Source organism: Corythoichthys intestinalis, chromosome 12 (genome assembly GCF_030265065.1).
Source record: "Corythoichthys intestinalis isolate RoL2023-P3 chromosome 12, ASM3026506v1, whole genome shotgun sequence".
Taxonomy (NCBI): domain Eukaryota; kingdom Metazoa; phylum Chordata; class Actinopteri; order Syngnathiformes; family Syngnathidae; genus Corythoichthys; species Corythoichthys intestinalis.
This window is the reverse complement of record NC_080406.1, coordinates 25,347,133-25,367,085: the sequence shown is the minus strand read 5'-3', so window position 1 is coordinate 25,367,085 and position 19,953 is coordinate 25,347,133. Positions and strand designations below refer to the sequence as shown.

General features: G+C 39.5%; 1 protein-coding gene and 1 long non-coding RNA gene across 2 annotated transcripts in view; one reads left to right on the top strand and one right to left on the bottom strand.

Annotated features, from left to right (window-relative positions):
* Positions 1-236: 236 nt before the first annotated feature.
* sp9 (sp9 transcription factor) lies at positions 237-2,182 on the bottom strand. The gene is made up of 2 exons (XM_057851430.1): positions 2,021-2,182; positions 237-1,898 (listed from the first exon to the last, which is right to left on the bottom strand). The coding sequence occupies exons 1-2, from the start codon at positions 2,039-2,041 to the stop codon at positions 579-581; spliced, it is 1,341 nt and encodes a 446-aa protein (XP_057707413.1). The 5' UTR covers positions 2,042-2,182; the 3' UTR covers positions 237-578.
* LOC130926514 (uncharacterized) overlaps positions 1,442-19,953 on the top strand; it is a 37,733-nt gene continuing 19,221 nt past the window's right edge. Inside the window, exons 1-3 of the long non-coding RNA XR_009066233.1 lie at positions 1,442-2,457; positions 4,277-4,356; positions 6,382-6,520. This is a non-coding gene — a long non-coding RNA (uncharacterized LOC130926514). The remainder of the gene's footprint in view (positions 2,458-4,276; positions 4,357-6,381; positions 6,521-19,953) is intronic.

Sequence of the window (19,953 nt, the reverse complement as noted above, 5' to 3'; positions counted from 1 at the left end):
ACAGCATTTGCATTTGGCCATGAAATGCCTTTTTTACGCCACATTAGGCAATGATTTATTCTGCTGGGAAAAATAGTCTCCCCAAAAATAAACGTCCAAATATCGATGTCAAATTCTATGTCACACAATAAAAGCCTTTTAATGTGTTTTTAATTACTTTTAAAATGAAAGTCTTATACGTGAGAATTTATACAGGTAAACATTTATATATAGATTTTTTTAGCTTCAACAAAATAGAATTAAAAAAAAAATCAAACGAAACTTTGAAGAAAGCTTTGCACGTATACATAGAATATCCACAAAGTGCATCGAAAAGTAAACTCCCTGACGTTCAGGATAGAAGCAACACGAATGAAAACGATCCAAGCTTAATAACAGTAGAACATGAAATGAACACGTGTTCGTTAGTCATATACAAGATGCAACTCACATTGTCCAAATTCAACAGGTTCCTCCTCACAATTAAATACTGCTGAAGCGTCTGGAGGTGAGATTAGTTTGTTTTTTCGTGAAATATTCCCTTATTAAATAAGACCCGTGTGATGCAGTTCGGAATCGAGGGTGCTTGTTTTCCCCCATCAGGGCTCGTCGTGAGGGGACTGTTCCTTAACCGTGATCCTGGGGTTGACCCCTTCCAAAATAAGGTCCGGGGACTCGGACCTCGGCGTCTCCAGATTGCTGGTGTCAGTGTCGCTGTCGCTGCCCTTCTTACCGCCACCTCCGGCCGTGTGCGTCTTGATGTGCTTGCTCAGGTGGTCGCTACGCATGAAGCGCTTGTTGCACACCGGGCACGCGAAGCGCTTCTCGCCGGTGTGGGTCCTCAGGTGTCTCTGGAGCTCGTCGGAGCGCGTGAAGCGCTTGCCGCAGAAGAGCCAGTTGCACACGAATGGCCTTTCGCCGGTGTGCCATCTCAGGTGCGCCTTAAGGTGCGACGTCTTGCCGTACACTTTGCCGCAGCCCGGGATGTGGCAGCTGTGCAGTCCCTTCCTCCGGAGGCTGGCCCCGGCCGGTCCGAGTCGCTCGGCCTCCTGGCAGTTCGGGCAGTCGCACGTCGCCCGGCCGGAGTACCGCCGCGACGACCGCGAAGAGCCGCTGATCCCCGAGCCGCCCCCGGAGATCATGGCGTTGGCCGCCGCTGCAGCTGCCGCGGAGGTGTCCGTGTACGCGGGCAGCACCGTTTTGAAGCCGTCCTGGGCCAACAGGTGCTGGCCGGTGGTGAGCAGGTGGGATGCGGTGGGGCTGATCCCCGTGGAGCTGAAGGCCGAGTGGGTGAGCGAGGAGAAATCCGCGTTATACCCGCTCAGCTGTGAGTGGATGGCCTGCGGGGTGCTGGAGTGCAGAGAGCCCTGCAGCGGGCCCGCAGGGTTCTGGACGTCGAGCCACGAGCCAGGATTGGTATGCACGTCCCACCAGGAGGATGCGCCGTTGGCCACCTCGCCGGAGATGGTGGAGTGGAAGCCGGACTTGTACCACGACTCGTACGGGTGCGCCATGCCCACCCTCGGATACAGGCTCTCGGCGGCGGAGGTGTGCACCTTGGAGATGAAGGCCGACTGGCCGGACTCCTGGCTTGACACGCTGCCGCCGTTGGTGAACAAGCCGCTGTACTCGCTGGAGAATGCGGCCGACGTCGGGGAGGCGCTGGAGGCCAGGCAGAAGGCGCTGTTGCCGGCGCCGCTCGTCGGCGCTAGTCCCGTGGGAGCGCGGCTGGTCGCCACCGTGAAGCCGGGGAGAGCCGAACCAGAGTTGCAACTTGACGTGGATCTCTTCCACGGGTGAAATCCCCCTTTGGAGAAGGCGCTGGAGTCGGGCAAAGTAGTGAGGGGGCTCGTGTTTCCAATCTTGTTGCAGGTTGCGGCCAGCATAGCTAAAGGTGTCGTTCCAAACCGAGGCTCTTCCTAATAGGGACGAAACAAAAAAGCGCCATGACTTAAACATCCGATAATATTCACTTCTCCCACAGTCCCATAATAACTACAGCGCAAAAGTTGTCTCAAGTGCCACTCTGAAAACAACTCACCCCAAGAATGGAGGTAGCCATATCCAAGTTGAATCCTGTAGGTGGGGAAAATGGGAGGCGATCTCAGACTTGCTCGGAACCGGAGTGATCCAGAGCCTCCGTGTTGTGACTCGGGTCAACACGGATTCTGTTCTGGCCCCAGTCTCCCGGCACTACTTTTAGTCGAAGCGAGCGTCTTGTTTTGAAGTGGAACTCGCCGAGCGCACGGGGCCAATCGGGAAGCGATTTTGGGGAAAGCGGAAGCTTTCGGCCAATGGGAAAGGCGAGCGCGTGTTGAGGCGACTCTGAGCCACGCCCATAAAGCAGCCGCTTCTTTGCCTCGGCTGGTGCTCACTTATACTCAACCAAACTGGATTTGGCTTTTTTTAAAATGCCACCATTTATTTTTGATGAATTCTCCTCGAATGCCCAACATTTGGAGGCGACTCGTTCACAAGGTAAGCTTTTATCTCTCTTTTTCCGTTTACATCTCCATCAAACACATAAGACAGTGTGGGCAGTGGATGACTTCATCACAAATTGAATGGATAATTATATATAAATATGTATGCATATCTCTATTTATATATATATATATATATATATATATATATATATATATATATATATATATTTTTTTTTTTTTTTTTTTTTTTTTAAATCCACATTAGGCCCGGTTACGTTTATTTTAACGTGTCAATCGCTTGCACGCAAGAGCGCAAAAAATTTAAGAGAATTCAGAACAGCACAATTATGAGCATTGTAAATGTACGAGTGACATTGATTGATTTGCTGGTATAGATGAACTTCCTATAAATGCTTCATTTATGAGTAACCGCTTCATTTCCATATACTCGCGGCCTCGCATAACACTGCCACGTGCAGTTCAACACCTGCGTATTATTGTTTTGCTCAACTGAAGTAATTTCATTACAGTATTTAAATCGGGCGTCACTATATGGAGCTTGAATGGTGCCGGCAGGTAGTGTAAATAATATTTAAAACGCACTGCATTACTGCAGTGGAGCAAAACAAAAGTTCGCGCTGCCAAGCAAATGAAATCGTTGTGCAATAATGACAACAAGCGAACGATGTTTGATATGAATTTATTAAGATTATTAGGCGTGTGAAAATGGACATTTAAAAGATAGGATTCATACTTTTTTTTAAATTGAGAGTGAGACAATAAGATATTTGTTATTCTTTACAGTACATTTTTATTTGAAATACATGCAGGCATAACATCGTTCGTCTTACTAAATTAAGTACATTTGAATGTAAATTATTAATTTTGCACTGAAGAAAACGCTTCAGTACAAATAAAGGCCTCTTAGATTATGTTTTAGTGCAGTGATGATTTAGGAGTTGGCCGCGTCTGCATGCTGCCCATTTATGAGCAATCCCGCTTGCCAATTAGGAGCCCATTACACGCGATTAGATTGATCAATGTACCTTAAACAAAGGCGATGATTTATTTGTTTGAACGAAATGCTCTACTTCCATTGTGAGGAGTCCAAGCGGGGGTGCATGCCTCCACCCACGAAAAGAAGGGGAAGAGATGATGAATTGAGATCTCCTTCTGTAGCATGCACTTGCCTCAATCACATTCGCCTTATGACTGCCTCACTTTCTGCGTGTTCAACTAAACAGGCCGCATGATTACAAACCAGAGTTTGTGTGTGCGTGAAATTGTCCCCCGTGTGCTTTAATGTGTGTGTCGACGGAGCTGAAGTTGCAGCGAGGACATCGAACTAATATTTGCGTCCCTGCAGTCTTAAAAACTGCCAAAGTGATGCCGTTTGTGCTCCGCTGCCAATGTGTTGAATATAGACGTTGCTTCCATGCAGGTATTGTGAACAATTTTCAGACATTTTTACATTAGAATAATTGACCTGGATTTTGATACTATTGATGATTAATTAGATTTTTGATATTTCTACTCCGGTTACAATTTAAAAAGAAAGTGCAGGTATGTGAATTTCAACGGAGGGTCACGCATATGAAGTAATATTAGTAGGGCACACAGCATGAAGCTTCTTCATGAGGTTTCTTTGAGAAAAAAAAAATCACAATTATTAATGACACTTGTGTTGTGCAAAACTGCTCTGCACAACACAGCACCTAACCTGTAATATACTGTAACTGCCCTTCAATGTGCATGAATAACAATGTTGGCTATACCAAACTGACTGTACAGTGTCTTACGTCTCTTTTGAAATCAACAAAAGCAGAAAATATACATGCATTTGACTGAATACATCTACACTGTCTTGACAGGGGAAAGGGGAAGATGAAGCTCAACGTCTACTTCTGGTTAGGTGACTAAAAATGGGAACTCCGTGCCAGCCCAATGTTGGGTAAGTGGATGATTATGACAACACAACCATACTGCAGCCCTCTCTAATGTAATGCGTGAGCATGTGTAGTATATGCAGGTGCATTATACAGCTGCACGATAAGTGGCAAGGCAGGGCATGAAATGCGTGGGGACATAAATATTAGTTCTGAATATAGAAATGCAACTATAGCATGTTGGTCGACATTAAACGCATAAGGTCAAAGTAGAAGAAAGTCAACATTGAAGAGTCGTGACAGTTTGACTGCAATAAATGTATTTTATATACTGTACTCTACATATTAGGTCAACCACGAAATCAGATTGCTGTCTTTTTAAAAGATACATTTTGGATACATCTGTTATTGGATCACATTTTATTGTCACATTAGATTATCACATCCAAAAGAGCGTTACATATATATACACACACACAATCACACATGCTGACACGCGTGCAAACAGACACAGTAGGTCAAAGCAATTTCATGATGTCACCGGAAAGGTGCACCTACCCGACAAGGTTTTGTGCTGCTGTCATGTTGTGGTATCAGGGAGAGTGTGAGAATGGTCAACACACACATGCACATGTGGCTGCGTCTGTACATGACATGCACAGACAAGATCTGGTGAAACATCCGTGACACATTGTAGTCACAGGTCAGATTCCACTTCCATGCAGCCTTAAAGCTCGTTTAAGACATATAAACATTTGATTGAACTTTTAATGTGTATAACTTCTTTTCTGCCTTAAGTTCAGATGACCGTTAAAATATTCGATTCCACTCAATACCTGCAGTTCTAGCGGATTGTATTATCAATTCACACCTGTTTAAAATTCCTCCACACAATCACCTTGAAGATTTATTGGATAAAGAAAATAAGCTCTTACTCTATTCCGATGTCCACTTGTGCACCTGATGGTGCTTATTGTTTTCATGTGGATTGTTCCTTTGTTTTCCTTTCCCCAAGGTGACCCAAGTGTAGCTCCAACCTCACATGCACTTTAGCAATCTTCAGCAATTTGACGCCTATAGGACTTGGTAAACTGCCATTACACTGTGAAGCACTAGGTGAAGGGATTGCCCAAGATTATAGTTAATAATCATGTGTCATTATAAAGGCTCGGCAGTTGTTATTGTCTGTATATTTGGAGGACTACTTCAGTTTGTTGCTGTCGAACAAGTCTTGTTGGACTTTTCTTACTCTTATACATGTTCTCTTATGGATTTATTGCTGATTTACAGTATCTAATATTGAAAGACCGGTCCACATTTTAAAGTTCTTGGTCTTGTCTTGGTTTCAGACTGGCCAAGGACAGCACTTAGACTTCATTAATGGCATTTCAAAGGAAAATACTTGGTTAAAAAAAAGAAAGAAAAAAAAGAAAAGAAAATATGCATTCATTTTTTGTGTTACTAAAATTCCACCTCTTCTATAAGTGACCTTATAGACCGACGAGAAAAATAGCAGTGTTACCCTACATCGATCTGGATCAATCTGTTAAGAAATGATCCAGTCAAATCTATCAACATGCACTTTTGCTGAAAGGAAAAACTTTCATTCAAATTGCTGAAATGTTTATGCAACAAAACTGTTCAAAAACATCTAAATCGCTTTGTATTTTTAATTTCTTTAAGTGAAACTTTACTTATTGTGTCAAATGTGTACAAAACATATATAAATCAATCGGAGGCCCTTGAATTGATCAAAACTGAATCACGTCAGACTTTGCAACATTGGCAAATATAACGTGTTCAAAGTGAATTGCCACGAAATTGGGTTTTACACCACTAATTTAAAAAAAACAAAAAAATATATTTTTCAAATCTGAGTTTATGGTTTTGTTCCCATCTCGGTCTCTACCCCCTAAATTTTTTGTCCTGGCTAGGTCTAGATGAGTCTTGACCTCAGTTTAGTCTTGGTTAGTGTGGTCTTGAGCACAACACTATCAGTATTTGTCCACTTTCATTAGGCACTGAGCTTTTTCTGGGCGTATTATACTGTCAACCCAACAAAACCCTTTCACCACTGTTTGCATTTTCAGGAACCTTTTTCAACATGCTGACAAAAAGTCAGCTTGCTGCTGAAAATGTCCCCTTCTGCACCATTGACCCAAATGAAAGCAGAGTGCCCATTCCGGCCCGGCGCTATGATTTCCTCTGCCAATTCCACAAAGCAGCCAGGTAGGATGTGTTCCGTATTTGACATCTGCTCACAGTTGTCTTGCTCTATCGCTCAAACCAAACTGCTGCTGTTGATATGTCCTTCCTTGCTCTAGTCTACGATGCATGATTGCCTCCACACTCGAATCACTTTTTTTACTTAAAGAAAAGAAGCATTTGAGCCGTGAATCATTCATATTCATACAGGGTTCTCCAAATATAGAGATTCGCACGTTGCATGGTGTAATGTTTTTTAGTACTCGACCTTGAATCTTACCTGCTACAAGATAATGTCAATCAAAATGGCATTGTCTTAGTAAAAAGAGAATACTTGTATCTGATAGAGCACTTGTATAGAAGGTCAAGGAGATCATCAAATTGTGCAGAGAAGCACAGTAGTTTTGCGGTTGTTAGGTCTGTCTCAGTTATGACATTTCAGGTTCGATCTCAACCTTTTAGTGGAAAAAACTATACACTGGTTTCTTCCCACATTCCCCCCAAAAAAAGACATGTTACACTGCTGGCCAAAAGTATTGGCACCCCTCCAATTATGTCAGATAATGCTCAATTTCTCCCAGAAAATTATTGCAATTACAAATGCTTTGGTCGTAATGTCTTCATTTATATTGTTTGCAATGAAAAAACACAAAAGAGAATGGAATTTTTTTTTTTTAAATCATTATCATTTTACACAAAACTCCAAAAATGGGCCGGACAAAAGTATTGGCACCCTTTGAGAAATCATGTGATGCTTCCCTAATTTGTGTAATAACCAGCACCTGTTACTTGCCTGTGGCAGATAACAGGTGGTGGCAATAACTAAATCACACTTACAGCCAGTTAAAACCGGATTAAAGTTGACTCAACCTCTGTCCTGTGTCATTGTGTTTACCACATTGAGCATGGAGAAAAGAAAGAAGACCAAAGAATTGTCTGAGGACTTGCGAAGCAAAATTGTGAGGAAGCATGTGCAATCTCAAGGCTACAAGTACATCTCCAAAGACATGAATGTTCTTGTGTCTACCGTGCGCAGTGTCATCCATAAGTGTAAAGCCCATGGCACTGTAGCTAACTTCCCTAGAGGTGGACGGAAAAGAACAATTGATTAGAGATTTCAACGAAAGATTGTGCGGATGGTGGATAAAGAACCTCGACTAACATCCAAACAAGTTCAAACTGTCCTGCAGTCCGATGGTACAACAGTGTCAACACGTACTATCCGTCGGCGTCTGAATGAAAAGGGACTCATGGTAGGATACCCAGGAAGACCCCTCTTCTGACCTAGAGACATAAAAGCTAGCCTGGAGTTTGCCAAAACTTACTTGAGAAAGCCAAAACGTTTTGGAAGAATGTTCTCTGGTCAGATGAGACAGAACTAGAGCTCTTTGGGAAAAGGCAACAACACAGAGTTAACAGGGGAAAAAACAAGGCCTTCAAAGAAAAGAACACGGTCCCCACAGTCAAACATGGTGTTGGTTGCTTTGTTTCCACTGGCACTGGACTGCTTGACCGTGTGCATAGCATTATGAAGTCTGAAGTCTACCAACAAATTTTGCAGCATAATGTAGGGCCCAGTGAAAGAAAGCTGGGTCTCCCTCAGAGGATATGGGTCTTCCAGCAGGACAATGACCCAATACACACTTCAAAAAGCACTAGAAAATCGTTTGAGAGAAACCACTGGAGACTTCTAAAGTGGCCAGCAATAAGTCCAGACCTGAATCCCATAGAACACCTTTGGAGAGATCTGGAAATGGCAGTTTGGAGAACGCACCCTTCAAATCTCAGAGACCTGGCGCAGTTAGCCAAAGAAGAATGGTCTAAAATTCCAGCAGAGCATTGTAAGAAACTCATTGATGGATACCCGAAGTGGTTGTTCACTGTTATATTGTCTAAAGGTTTTGCTCCCAAGTATTAGGCTGAGGGTGTAAATACTTTTGTCTGGCCCATTTTTGGAGTTTTGTGTAAAATTTTATTGATTTTTTTCCCCCCTTCTCTTTTGTGTAAGCAAAATAAATGAAGCTATTACTACCAAAGCATTTGTAATTGCAATCATTTTCTGGAAGAAATTTAACATTATCTGACAGAATTGCAGGGGTGCCAGCAGTTCAAGTCAATCACGTCCATTGACAACAATTGATGCCCAGTCCATTTGAATTGGAAACTCCCATTTCAAATGGAATGGACATCTATTGTCGTCAAAGGCATGGAAAAAACTTCCACTTGATACATGAGTAAAAAGGCTGCGTTTAATCCCCCATGCAGTATTCCTCGTGTGCAACTCCACATGGTCTAACAGTGCCTTGTGAACATTATGACTCAACTCAAAGGCTAGCAGCCTTTTCAAAGTGCACACCTTAGTTGTGCACAACTTCTTGTTCGCAAGCCGTTTTGTAAGTTAGGTGCGGAGATCAACATAAAAGTCACAATTCATTAAGTCGCAGCAAAAGCTCACACAGCCTCTGGAAAGGCTTCCTCAAAGAAAGTGACAGATGTACAGAGGGTTCTTGTCTGTGTTAAGTTTCAGAAGCTATGCAGCATGGTTTGAATTATGCGAGCGTCGCATGCTAGTTTTGATCTTGCACTGTATATGTGCCATCAAGATTCATGTCTGCTTTTCGAGGCCTTAAAAGTTATCAATAGACATTTTGTAAGTGTGAAAACTTCCTTTTTCTTCTGCCATGCTTTTTGCAGAGTCCTTTCAATATGAGTGTTAACAGAGGAGGCTGAATGTTAGATAATACTTCTGCTAAGGCCACACGCACACTTTAGTTCTGTGAGATCATGCTTCAAATTACAAGAAAAGTCATTTTTTAAAAACTATATTAAAGAATTATCAAAGCAGTCATGCTCAGGGGCTCTAGTTGAGGGGGACTTGTTGCCTCTTCACTCCAATCCTCCCATGAGCATGTTATAACACGTTTTTCCAAGTTGCCCAGGAACGCATCATGAACAGTTGCCACGCAGATGACCAATCACAAAGACAGCAGATGAGACAGACTGACGTATGCTGAAAAAATGTAGCGCAAACCAGCCTATAAAAGACTTGCTTGGATTTCCCCAAACAAGCGCTGTAATTAAATGATCTCATTTTAAATGTTAACCCCTTAGTTGCCCTTGACAGCAATAGATGTCAAATCCATTTTAGGGGTTGATATGGAGTGGTGCAGATCTTAAATGTGTGCTTAATCACATTTTATTTTGGAAAATCAATCCTAGGGGATGATTACTGCCAGATCACCCATTTAAAATGGATTTGATTTACAGTGTTATCACTGCCAATGGCAATAAATAAGTTGATTAAGACTCAGCCAGCATGATGAATTAAAGAAATATAGTAGAATAAAGAATAAAAGTTGCATATGTTCCGTTATCCATCTGCCAGTTAAAAAGAGCTCACAGAACAGATGAAAATGGCTTGAATTCACCACAGAAAAAAAAAAAGGATCAACTGTTGGGTTGACGTTCCTTCTTCAAACTGCACATTAAAAACGTTGAATAGTTCAGTTGTTTACCTTGTCTTTACATACTGTTGCAAGACTTGACTCTGATTACACGTTCTCTCTTTAGTTATATGTTTAACAGAACATTTAGCATTTCAGATTGGTGTCGCCTGCATTTATCCTCCTATCACCTAACCCCACCCACGTTTAACTCGGTCGCAATTCTTGAAAATTTGTGCAAAAATACATCTTTCTGCACAATGTCAACACCAACCTTTGAAGATGCGGCTGGAAACGGCGTCCTTTTAATTGCTGTTCAGTATCAAAACAACTTGTGCAACGGAATGCTGAACCATCTGGTTGATTATGGTAAAAGTGTCACTGGAGGTACTGACATGTGCGTCTGTTGTGCAACAAACCTGGCAACATGACATGTCTTTGTGTCAATTGGTCGGCGACCAATCTGATTATACCCTGTTTTTCGCTCGAAGTCAAATGGCATATGCCCCATCTTACCCGTGATCTCTATGAGGATGAGTTGTATAGAAGATAAATGGCTAAATTAATGCATGACTATGAATCCAACTCACACAATACCATGCAGTGTTGTGAATGTTGTTCATTCCTAAGGTAGTAAGTGTGACTGACTGGTTTAACAGTATTTACAGGAAATCTTTGATTGCCTCTTCTTTTTATTGTCGTGTGTGTACTTACTGATTGACACTTGTGGTTGCTCATTAATTTCACACTACTGGCAACTTAATGAAGCTTTGTACTTTTTTTGTTTTTCACGAAATCCAAATTATAAAAACCACCTAAACACCAGCACTTAAGAAGATACCATTATAATGATGCTGTGGAATTTTAAATGGCAAACAAAGGGAACTTAATACAGGTAGTCCCTGGGTTATGACTAGGAGTGGGAACCTCAGGGCACCTCACTATAAGATACGATTCGCGATACAAGGCTCAATATAACGATTATCTCACGATATCACGATGCAGCGATTATCGATATATTGGTCAGAAATTTGATACATGATATTCTACAATACAACTGTTGAAATGAAAAAAAAAAAAGATTTCAAAATAGAAAAAAATACTGTTTAAGTCATTTATTAAACAGTGACACCTTTTCTGTGCAACATTGCTGTAAAATATGAATCTAATACTGCAAACTGTTTACCTGCACATACTATAGAGGAAATAAACCACAACCACTGATCTCTCTTGGAGAGATCATGATGAATGGCACCATTAATTTCTTTAAAGTTTTAAATCTTCTGAAAAAAATTAACAGCGCTGTAGGTGTCAGTCAGCAGTTGAGCTTGGAGTGGGGAAATGATAAAATTGGTGGGTCTTTTCTTCGTATATGACCTTTGTTGCCAAAAAGCATTGGTTTGAGCACTTCCACCATCTGCTTCAGCATTTGAGATGTCGGACTCAGTCAGTCACATTCTTCCTCACCTTAAAAACAACAAAATAAAACAAAAAATATTAGCTACTTAATAGCTTTTGAGTTGAAATCCTGATTTTTTTTGTGTGTGTGTGTTTGAAGTATTGAGTGATTTAAAAAAAAATGAATTGAATGTATAGAAATAAAAAATAATTACCTATTTTTAATATGTAGGCTACATTAATTATCATGCGCGTCACCTTATATATCTTGGAAGCTATTCAAACCATTTTTATAGCTTATTGTATAAAAATGTCAGTAATAACAGTTTGTGTAGTAAACTAGATGGAAAGTGGTTCTCAAATAATATCAAATAAATCAGTAAATTCATGTAGGCTTGTTCGATATTCATTTTCATCCAGTTTGGGGTCCTGGTTGATTTTATATCACTCAACACCAAATGTCATCAAAATAATACATGTACATTAAAAAATCAATTACCGCACATTGCAAAACTTTCTTACCTCAAGTGATGGAAGCGAAGCAGTGAAGAAATCCGTTTCCACTTCTTCACCAGCTGCCAGTGAACCTTATTTTTGTTGAACAATTCCTGCATACAGCAAAGTCCTTGTTCACCTTACTTCCTTTCTTGTTGGTGTAAAATCTAAAGTGTGTCCACATGTGTGATTTGTAGCAATATTTTTTTCACTTTTTCCTCCACCGTCCCCACAAAGCTTTTTTATTTTTTTCAACCCACTTGGAGCTTCCTCTCTTCTTCTCTAGACGACTTGTACGCACTTTACCTTCACCGCCACTCTTGAGCGCCCCTAGTGGACCGCCAAGGAATTGCTCAACAAACATTGAGCAGTTTACAGCATCCAATGGCCAATATGTCAAATAAAAGTATCGATATTTGGCGGGAGCATATCGATAACCAATCTGGTTGCAAAATATCGCGATACATCGCTGTATCGAGATATTGTCACACTCTTAGTTATGACATACACGACTTACATGATTTCTATTTTACAACGCCGGAGTCTCGTCCGCCATTTTAACCCGGGTCGAATGCTACAAAGATGACACTGATATTAATCGGTTCGCGTTCTAGTCTAATGTGTGGGACTTAATCGGGACGCGGCATGTATGAAAGCAGCCGGTTAATTCCCGGGTCACAGTAAGAAGGCTGATGACGTAAATATCATAGCGGGGCGATCGTCATTTCCTCGTTCTTCGCAATAAGACGAAAAGCTGTAAACAAACATCACAATTATAAACATGGAAAACTGGGAAAGTAGCAAAATTAGCCTGCAAACATAACAAAATTAAATTGCTACTGGATCTTAGATTTGAAAAGCTGACAGTCCATCTTTGGAAATATGTATATTAATAATATATTTTGTTGCCGATGAAGACCAAAAATGAGGTAATGTCTGAGTTATAAAATCCCATTCCCCGCCCTCCCTGCACAGAGCGCACCAAGTCACCAACATGTGACAAGTCTGAAAGTGTCCAACCTGGGTAATTACTGGTACATCTCCCCATGCCTGAAAGCAATGACACAGGTAAATCACGCGTCACATTACACGGGAATTAAGAGGGATTCAAGTCCGAAAGGGGCTTTAGTCTCCAGTCATCTTTTTTTTAAGTCGTGTGACAGTAACAACTCTCAGAATTGATAGCAAGTACAGTATCTTAGTTCAACGTAATTTTATTAATATGATGTATAATACATGTTTTTGGATAGTTATTTTGAGATTTTGGATTTTTATTGGGGTACTTAAAGGGTCAATTCTGATTTACGCAAAAGTTCGGGTTACGTCACCGGCGTAGGAACAGAACTCGTTCGTAACCTGGTACCTACCTGTATTATTTGTACTTTTATGCATTAAAATTCTTATTAGGCCATTGAGGGTATAAATTTCCATTATCGAATATTTTCCCATTTAAGAAAAAACTGAAAGCAGTTCATTCATTAAAAAAATATTATTTTGGTTTTGTAGGGTTTTTTTTTTTTTTTTTAAATACAAACATTGCTTAACCAAATAAGGACTTCTATTGCAAAATAAAGTAGTGTTCACATTCATTATCTTTCCTCTTGGTTGTGTTGTTAGGACCAGTGATAATAGACTCATTGGAAAAGTTAAAAATAAATAAATAAATAAATGAGTAAAAAATAATAATAAATGAATACTCAATAGCACATAGAGTTATACTATTGAGCCATTTATGTGAACTGTACATGTATAGCGAATGTACAGTACCATAGTTACAGTGATCAGTTTAATAGTTGTACTCTGGACCTCAATGAGCTGTAAAGTATTTATTATAGTGATTTTTTTTTTTTTTTTTTTTTGCTGCAGTGCTACAGTGGCTCCAATACTGGAGACATATTAAATGTGTGTTTTAGACCAGTAAAGATGCAGTGCTGCAGTAAAGTGAGTTGAATAGGAACAGTATCTCTGTGTAACTAGCCATACACTGTTTATATTGCATGAAGTATTCGGCCACCATGGGTGAGTGATGTGATGGTCACTTACATGCTAATATTTTTGAGAAAAAAGCGTTTATCCATCCACGCAGCTGTTTTCCATGTGAGAATGAGCTGGCAATTGGTCTGGAGTCTTTTAAATTTAATAGACCAAACCTCCATTTGTTCTCGTCTGAGTAAGTAATGAAGCTGCTCATTTTATAAAAGTTGACTTCATTTGTGGTATATGCTACCACTTGGGTATCTTTGAAAAACACTTCTTTTAAATGCTAAAATCTATGAAGTTGTGTGTATTTCAGGAATCCTATCATAAGATGCACTAACTTGAGATATTACAGACTAGTGTTGTTTTTGGCAGCCCTTTTAATTTATGGCCGAAAATTCATATCTTTTTTTTTTTTTTTTTTTTTTTTTTTTTTTTGGCGTGCACGTTCAGACTACCTTTGTCTATTGAGCCCGTTTAAGTAATACGCATGCACACGAACTCAGAGTAACACAAACACTGAGCAAACTGACCCGCATGTACAGTGGAATCAAAACAAATGACTACATATGTTGGCAGTACTTCATTCCAGGGTAATCATATCATATTTACGAAAAGAGGACACAAATAACAGACATTATTCATTCCCGTTTAGTCTTATATTCAAAGTTAATATGGATTGATAAAACGCATGCACTTGCTGTGCGTGCATGACGCACACACATCAGGCTGATGTGTGTGCGCCAGTTTGCCCCGACTCGGACATGTAAGCAATACTGAAGTATTGCTTATTTGTTGCACAGAGAGAAAACCGGACACTATCAGGCTTATCCTTTTCTTCATTTTTTTTTTTTTTTTTTTTTTTTTTTAATTTTTTTTATGTCTGTGGTCAAGCCCTCCTTCTGCGTAGTTCAAGCGGGGCGCTAATGCACAGCTACATCGCTGCCGTCCTGCCTGCCGCTCTCGCTCTTTGCTGATGTAATTGCTGCATGAATTCCGATTTGGGATACTTGACAGTTCAAACCGCCACTACATTCTGGAAAAATATCTCCCAGATCGGATTTAAACCACATACGAAAGTGACCCAGACCGGATTTTAAATGTTCCACTTCAATGCGACTTCTCACGGTCAGACCGTCAAGTTAATGCCTCACTGGAGTCGGAAAAACATGGAAAAATCGCATTCGTGCATTAAGACCTGCAGTATGAAGCCTTAGTTATATTAGTCATACTTATACCGATTATAGTCATATTTCAGTCAGTTTTAGTCAAAGAAAACTCGACGAAAGTTTTAGTCGACAATTACTCAAAGCGTTTTCCTCTATAAACTTCAAACGTTTGTGTTCATGAATAAATAAATAAATAAATAAAAGGTTCCAAACTATTTTGAATGAACATTGACGGACGAGCATACAATTGTAGTCTACTATTATATATTTATATTTGTATACTACTATTGTAATCTTCGTGATAATACACACACAACAGGAAAACAGCAGACTATTTTCAATTAATTAAACTCATTTGGACAGCACAAACTGTACATAAAAAGTTTCCAAGAGTTTAAGACGACAATCACCACGCTAAATGCTAATGCTAACGCAAACACTATGCTAACGCTACAAGTTATGTAATGTGTGTGATGCTCACTCAGCTCAGACCTTTAAAGGCTAAAGCAACATGATACAGTGGGGAGAACAAGTATTTGATACACTGACAATGGGAAAATCCATTGGCAGTGTATCAAATACTTGTTCTCCCCACTGTATATCTAGCCAAGACAAGAAAACAAAACTAACCATGCAGCACCTGACACGTGTTTCACAAAAGGAGCCTGGAGTGGGCACAAGCTTACTCACCAGCTGGTGAGTAAGGGTGTATGTGGGGCGGGCGCAGCAAGTCACATGAGTGACACGACCAAACATTGCTACGATGCGTGTTAACTACACATATGGTGAGAAAATGAAACACTTTGATAACTTATGATGGAAATCATGGCAAATTTTCATCTCGTTCTCGTCTAGTCAGACAACAACTGGCATTTGGCCATCTCATTTTAGTCTCCCAAGACACGTTTTTATCTCATCGCCAAGTCATCGTCATGAAAAAATTGGTCGTTGACGAAATATTTTAGTTATCGTCATCACTGAAGAAAAACAACACTGATACAATGTTTTGGGAATCACCTCTTAATTAGAGAACAATGTGAACTTGCTTGATGAGACTGGCGTAAGAGAATTTCCAGTAAGAGCCACCCCTTCACACACCTTTGGAATGAAGTACAAATGCGCGTCGGGACTCCTTGCAGATATTTTGTAATTATAAAGCTCGCCATAGACAAAAATCCCCATCTGAAGGAATAAAATGTCCACATGTTATTCAGTTGAAATTTTAATAAATAACATTTTCATTCTAATTTTGTGATGTAAGCTTTGGTTTAAAACACAAAGGAAACATTGCTGTCCAGTTATGTCCATCATTTTTTTAATACGTTTAATATTTTCTGTCAATGATTTCTGAAAGTAAAATTCATTTAAAAGGCCTTTGTTTTTATTATTATTATTATTATTTTAATTCAATAGTTATGACTCACAGTTAAAGGTTAAGTGTGCCTAATTACAGTATATTTTGAATGACTATAGTATGGCTTTACTACATGTTTTACTTGAATCCAGTATGTTGTTCTTTTAAAACAAACACTAAATTTTGTGCTGTAGCTCTTAATAGTTTTGTCAAACACTTTCAAGAAAATTAATGCATTACCTGCTGACTTTTTTCCTTTGTTTACATCACTTAAATGCACCACTTGACATTACATTATGATAATGTCATATTTAGTGTATAATTAAAATTTGTGTGAACTTTAACTTTGTTCGATCTTTGCAACTTGAAGCATTGTAAAATACTGTATCATCTATCTATCTATCTATCTATCTATCTATCTATCTATCTATCTATCTATCTATCTATCTATCTATCTATCTATCTACCTACCTACCTACCTACCTACCTACCTACCTACCTACCTACCTATCTATCTATCTATCTATCTATCTATCTATCTATCTATCTATCTATCTATCTATCTATCTATCTATCTATCTATCTATCTATCTATCTATCTATCTATCTATCTATCTATCTATCTATCTATCTATCTATCTATCTATCTATCTATCTATCTATCTATCTATCTATACATACATACATACATACATACATACATACATACATACTGTACATACATACATACATACATACATACATACATACACACACACACACACACACACATATACGTACATATATATACTTACACACACACACTGCTGGACCAAAAACAAAACATCAGGAAACCTCCGCCATGTTTGACTGTGGGGACCGTGCTCTTTTCTTCGAAGGCCTCGTTTTTTTCCTGTAAACTCTATGTTGATGCGTTTTCCCAAAAAGCTCTACTAATGTCTCATCTGACCAGAGAACATTCGTTTTTGGCTTTCTCAGGTAGGTTTTAGCAAATGTCTCTGGGTCAGACGGCAACGGATAGTATGGGTTGACACTGTTGTACGCTCGAACTGCAGGAAAGCTTATTTGGATGTTAGTCGAGGTTCTTTATCCACCATCTGCACAATCTTTCGTTGAAATCTCTCGTCAATTTTTCTTTTCCGTCCACATCTAGGGAGGCTAGCAACAGTACCATGTGCTTTACACTTAATGATGACACTGCACACGGTTGACACAGGAACATTCAGGTCTCTGGAGATGGACTTGTAGCCTTGAGATTGCCCATGCTTTCTCACAGTTTTGCTTCTCAAGTCCTCAGACAGTTCTTTGGTCTTCTTTTTTTCTTTTCTCCGTGCTCAATGTGGTACACACAAGGACACAGGATGGAGGTTGAGTCAACTTTAATCCATTTTAATTGGCTGCAAGTGTGATTTAGTTATTGCCACCACCTGTTATGTGCCACAGGTAAGTAACAGGAGCTGTTAATTACACAAATTAGAGAAGCATCACATGATTTTTCAAAGGGTGCCAATACTTTTGTCGGGCCCATTTTTGGATTTTTGCGTAAAATGATAATGATTTCATTCCCCCCCCCCATTTTCTTTGTGGTGTTTCATATCAAGCAAAATAAATGAAGATATTACTACCAATGCATTTCTAATTGCAATTGCAAGGGTGCCAATACTTTTGGCCAGCAGTGTATATATGTATATAGCGGAAAACACAGACAAGACTGAAAAAACTGCTCTTGCACTCCTCTTTAAAAGAAACTGCTGTATTTTAAGCCAAAACAACTGTTGTGTTTGATAGAACAATATGTCTGTATGCTGCCATAGCAGATTCATGGTGCATTAAGCCTCCGAACTGTTATTAATATGCCCTTTTTACCCTGGAAACCCCCGTTTACAAACGTCGCACAACCGCTTTTGTTTCAACCCAGCCATAAAACAAAGGAAAGTAATTATATTTATTATTCAAAATGTCTGTCATTTAGAATCATTAATTAATGTCTAATATTTCGTTTTTTTTTTTTTTTTTTTTTAAAACGACTTTAAAAAGTTATTCACTGGCATATTTTAAACTTTCAAACAAATGACGTCACAATGAAAATAATGGCGTCTGTAAAAAAGTCACAAATATCTACCTCATAACTATCGCTTAATTGTATTTTTTTTTTGTTACTGTCGCATTTTCTCCGGTATTTTAAATGATAAATAATTGATCCAAACAAAGAAAAATTGAAGAAGAAAAAAATGCTTAAAAGGCTAAATATATGAAAAAGAAAATCTTGACCACGCCTTGATGTCTGCAATTTCTGCATCACCGCCCTTGTTATATTGCCATGTTTCACCCATAAAATCCCCCCAAAAGCCAGCTGTGGCTATTCACAGCTGTGTCTTGACACTCAGTGATACATGCTACATGGAGTTTTTGGATCGAAACAAGGTAAGTGCGCAATAATATCTCGTTAAAGTCATGGCGTCTGTAATTCTGCTCTCCTGTGCTTTCACCACCAGATAGGGTTTTGCTGTTTAAAAAGCATTAAAAAAAAAAAAAAATGCCCTCCTGTTCAATTTCCCCCCCCCAGAAAATGGAGATTTTCAGCTTTCAAATGATGTATCACACATGCATATCGGACAATTTCAAATTTGGCCAAATTGGGGGTCTCAGAGCGGAACTTCAAGTCACCTGAGTGTTTTCCGCCATATACCGGTATATTTCAATTGTGTGATTATTCAATTTTCTTGAATTATGAAATTAAACCGATACTTTAGAAGTGATGAAGATTTTGACCATACAGTATACAAGTACATGGTTCACATACAAAGCATGACCCATAAGGTCAGGTGATGGGTAGAAAGTGTGGGGGAGGGCAGGATTGGGCAGGCCATGTGTGGCCTGGATGGTTGAAGGACTCCCGGCCTGAAACATTGATGATGAAACTTTTTTTTTTTTTTTTTCCGAGCATGCACACACAAAAGAAACAAACAAAAACAAACAAAAAAAGAAACATTGTTCCAGTATAGCCCTGGTGAGAAACAACATCAGAGGTTTCTGACCTGGGTTATGGAGAATGAGAACTACACTTTTGCTCAAATGACGGTAAAATTGAATTTCATTTGGAGATCAAGGTCTGGATGATGAATGGAGAAGCACACAATCCACTTGAGTGAAGTTTCCACAGCTCGCGATCGTTTGTTGTGGCATGTCATCTGCTGGTGTTGGTCCACTGTGTTTTCTGGAGTCCATAGCCAATGCAGCCATCTCTCAGGAATTTCTGAAACACTCCATGCTTCCCTCTGCTGATAAGATGTATAGAGATGCTGGTTTTATTTTTCAATAGGGTTTCACCAGCTACGTGCAACGTGGGTTTCCGTTAATTCTGTTTTTTTTTTAAGCAAAATGAGCCACAACCAGTTATTGAGTCCATAGAAATGAACATACTTTTCGGAAGCCTGACATTTTTTTGGTTGCAAAAACATCCTTTTTTGATTGGCTTTATGTAATATACTAATTTTCAGAGGCACTGAATGTTAGGTTTTCATTATCTTCAAGCCATTCTTGTTTTTAATTACTAGAAATAATGGTTTGAAACATTTCAGTCCACGTGTTGTGAATATTAAATGGTTTCACTTTCTGAAA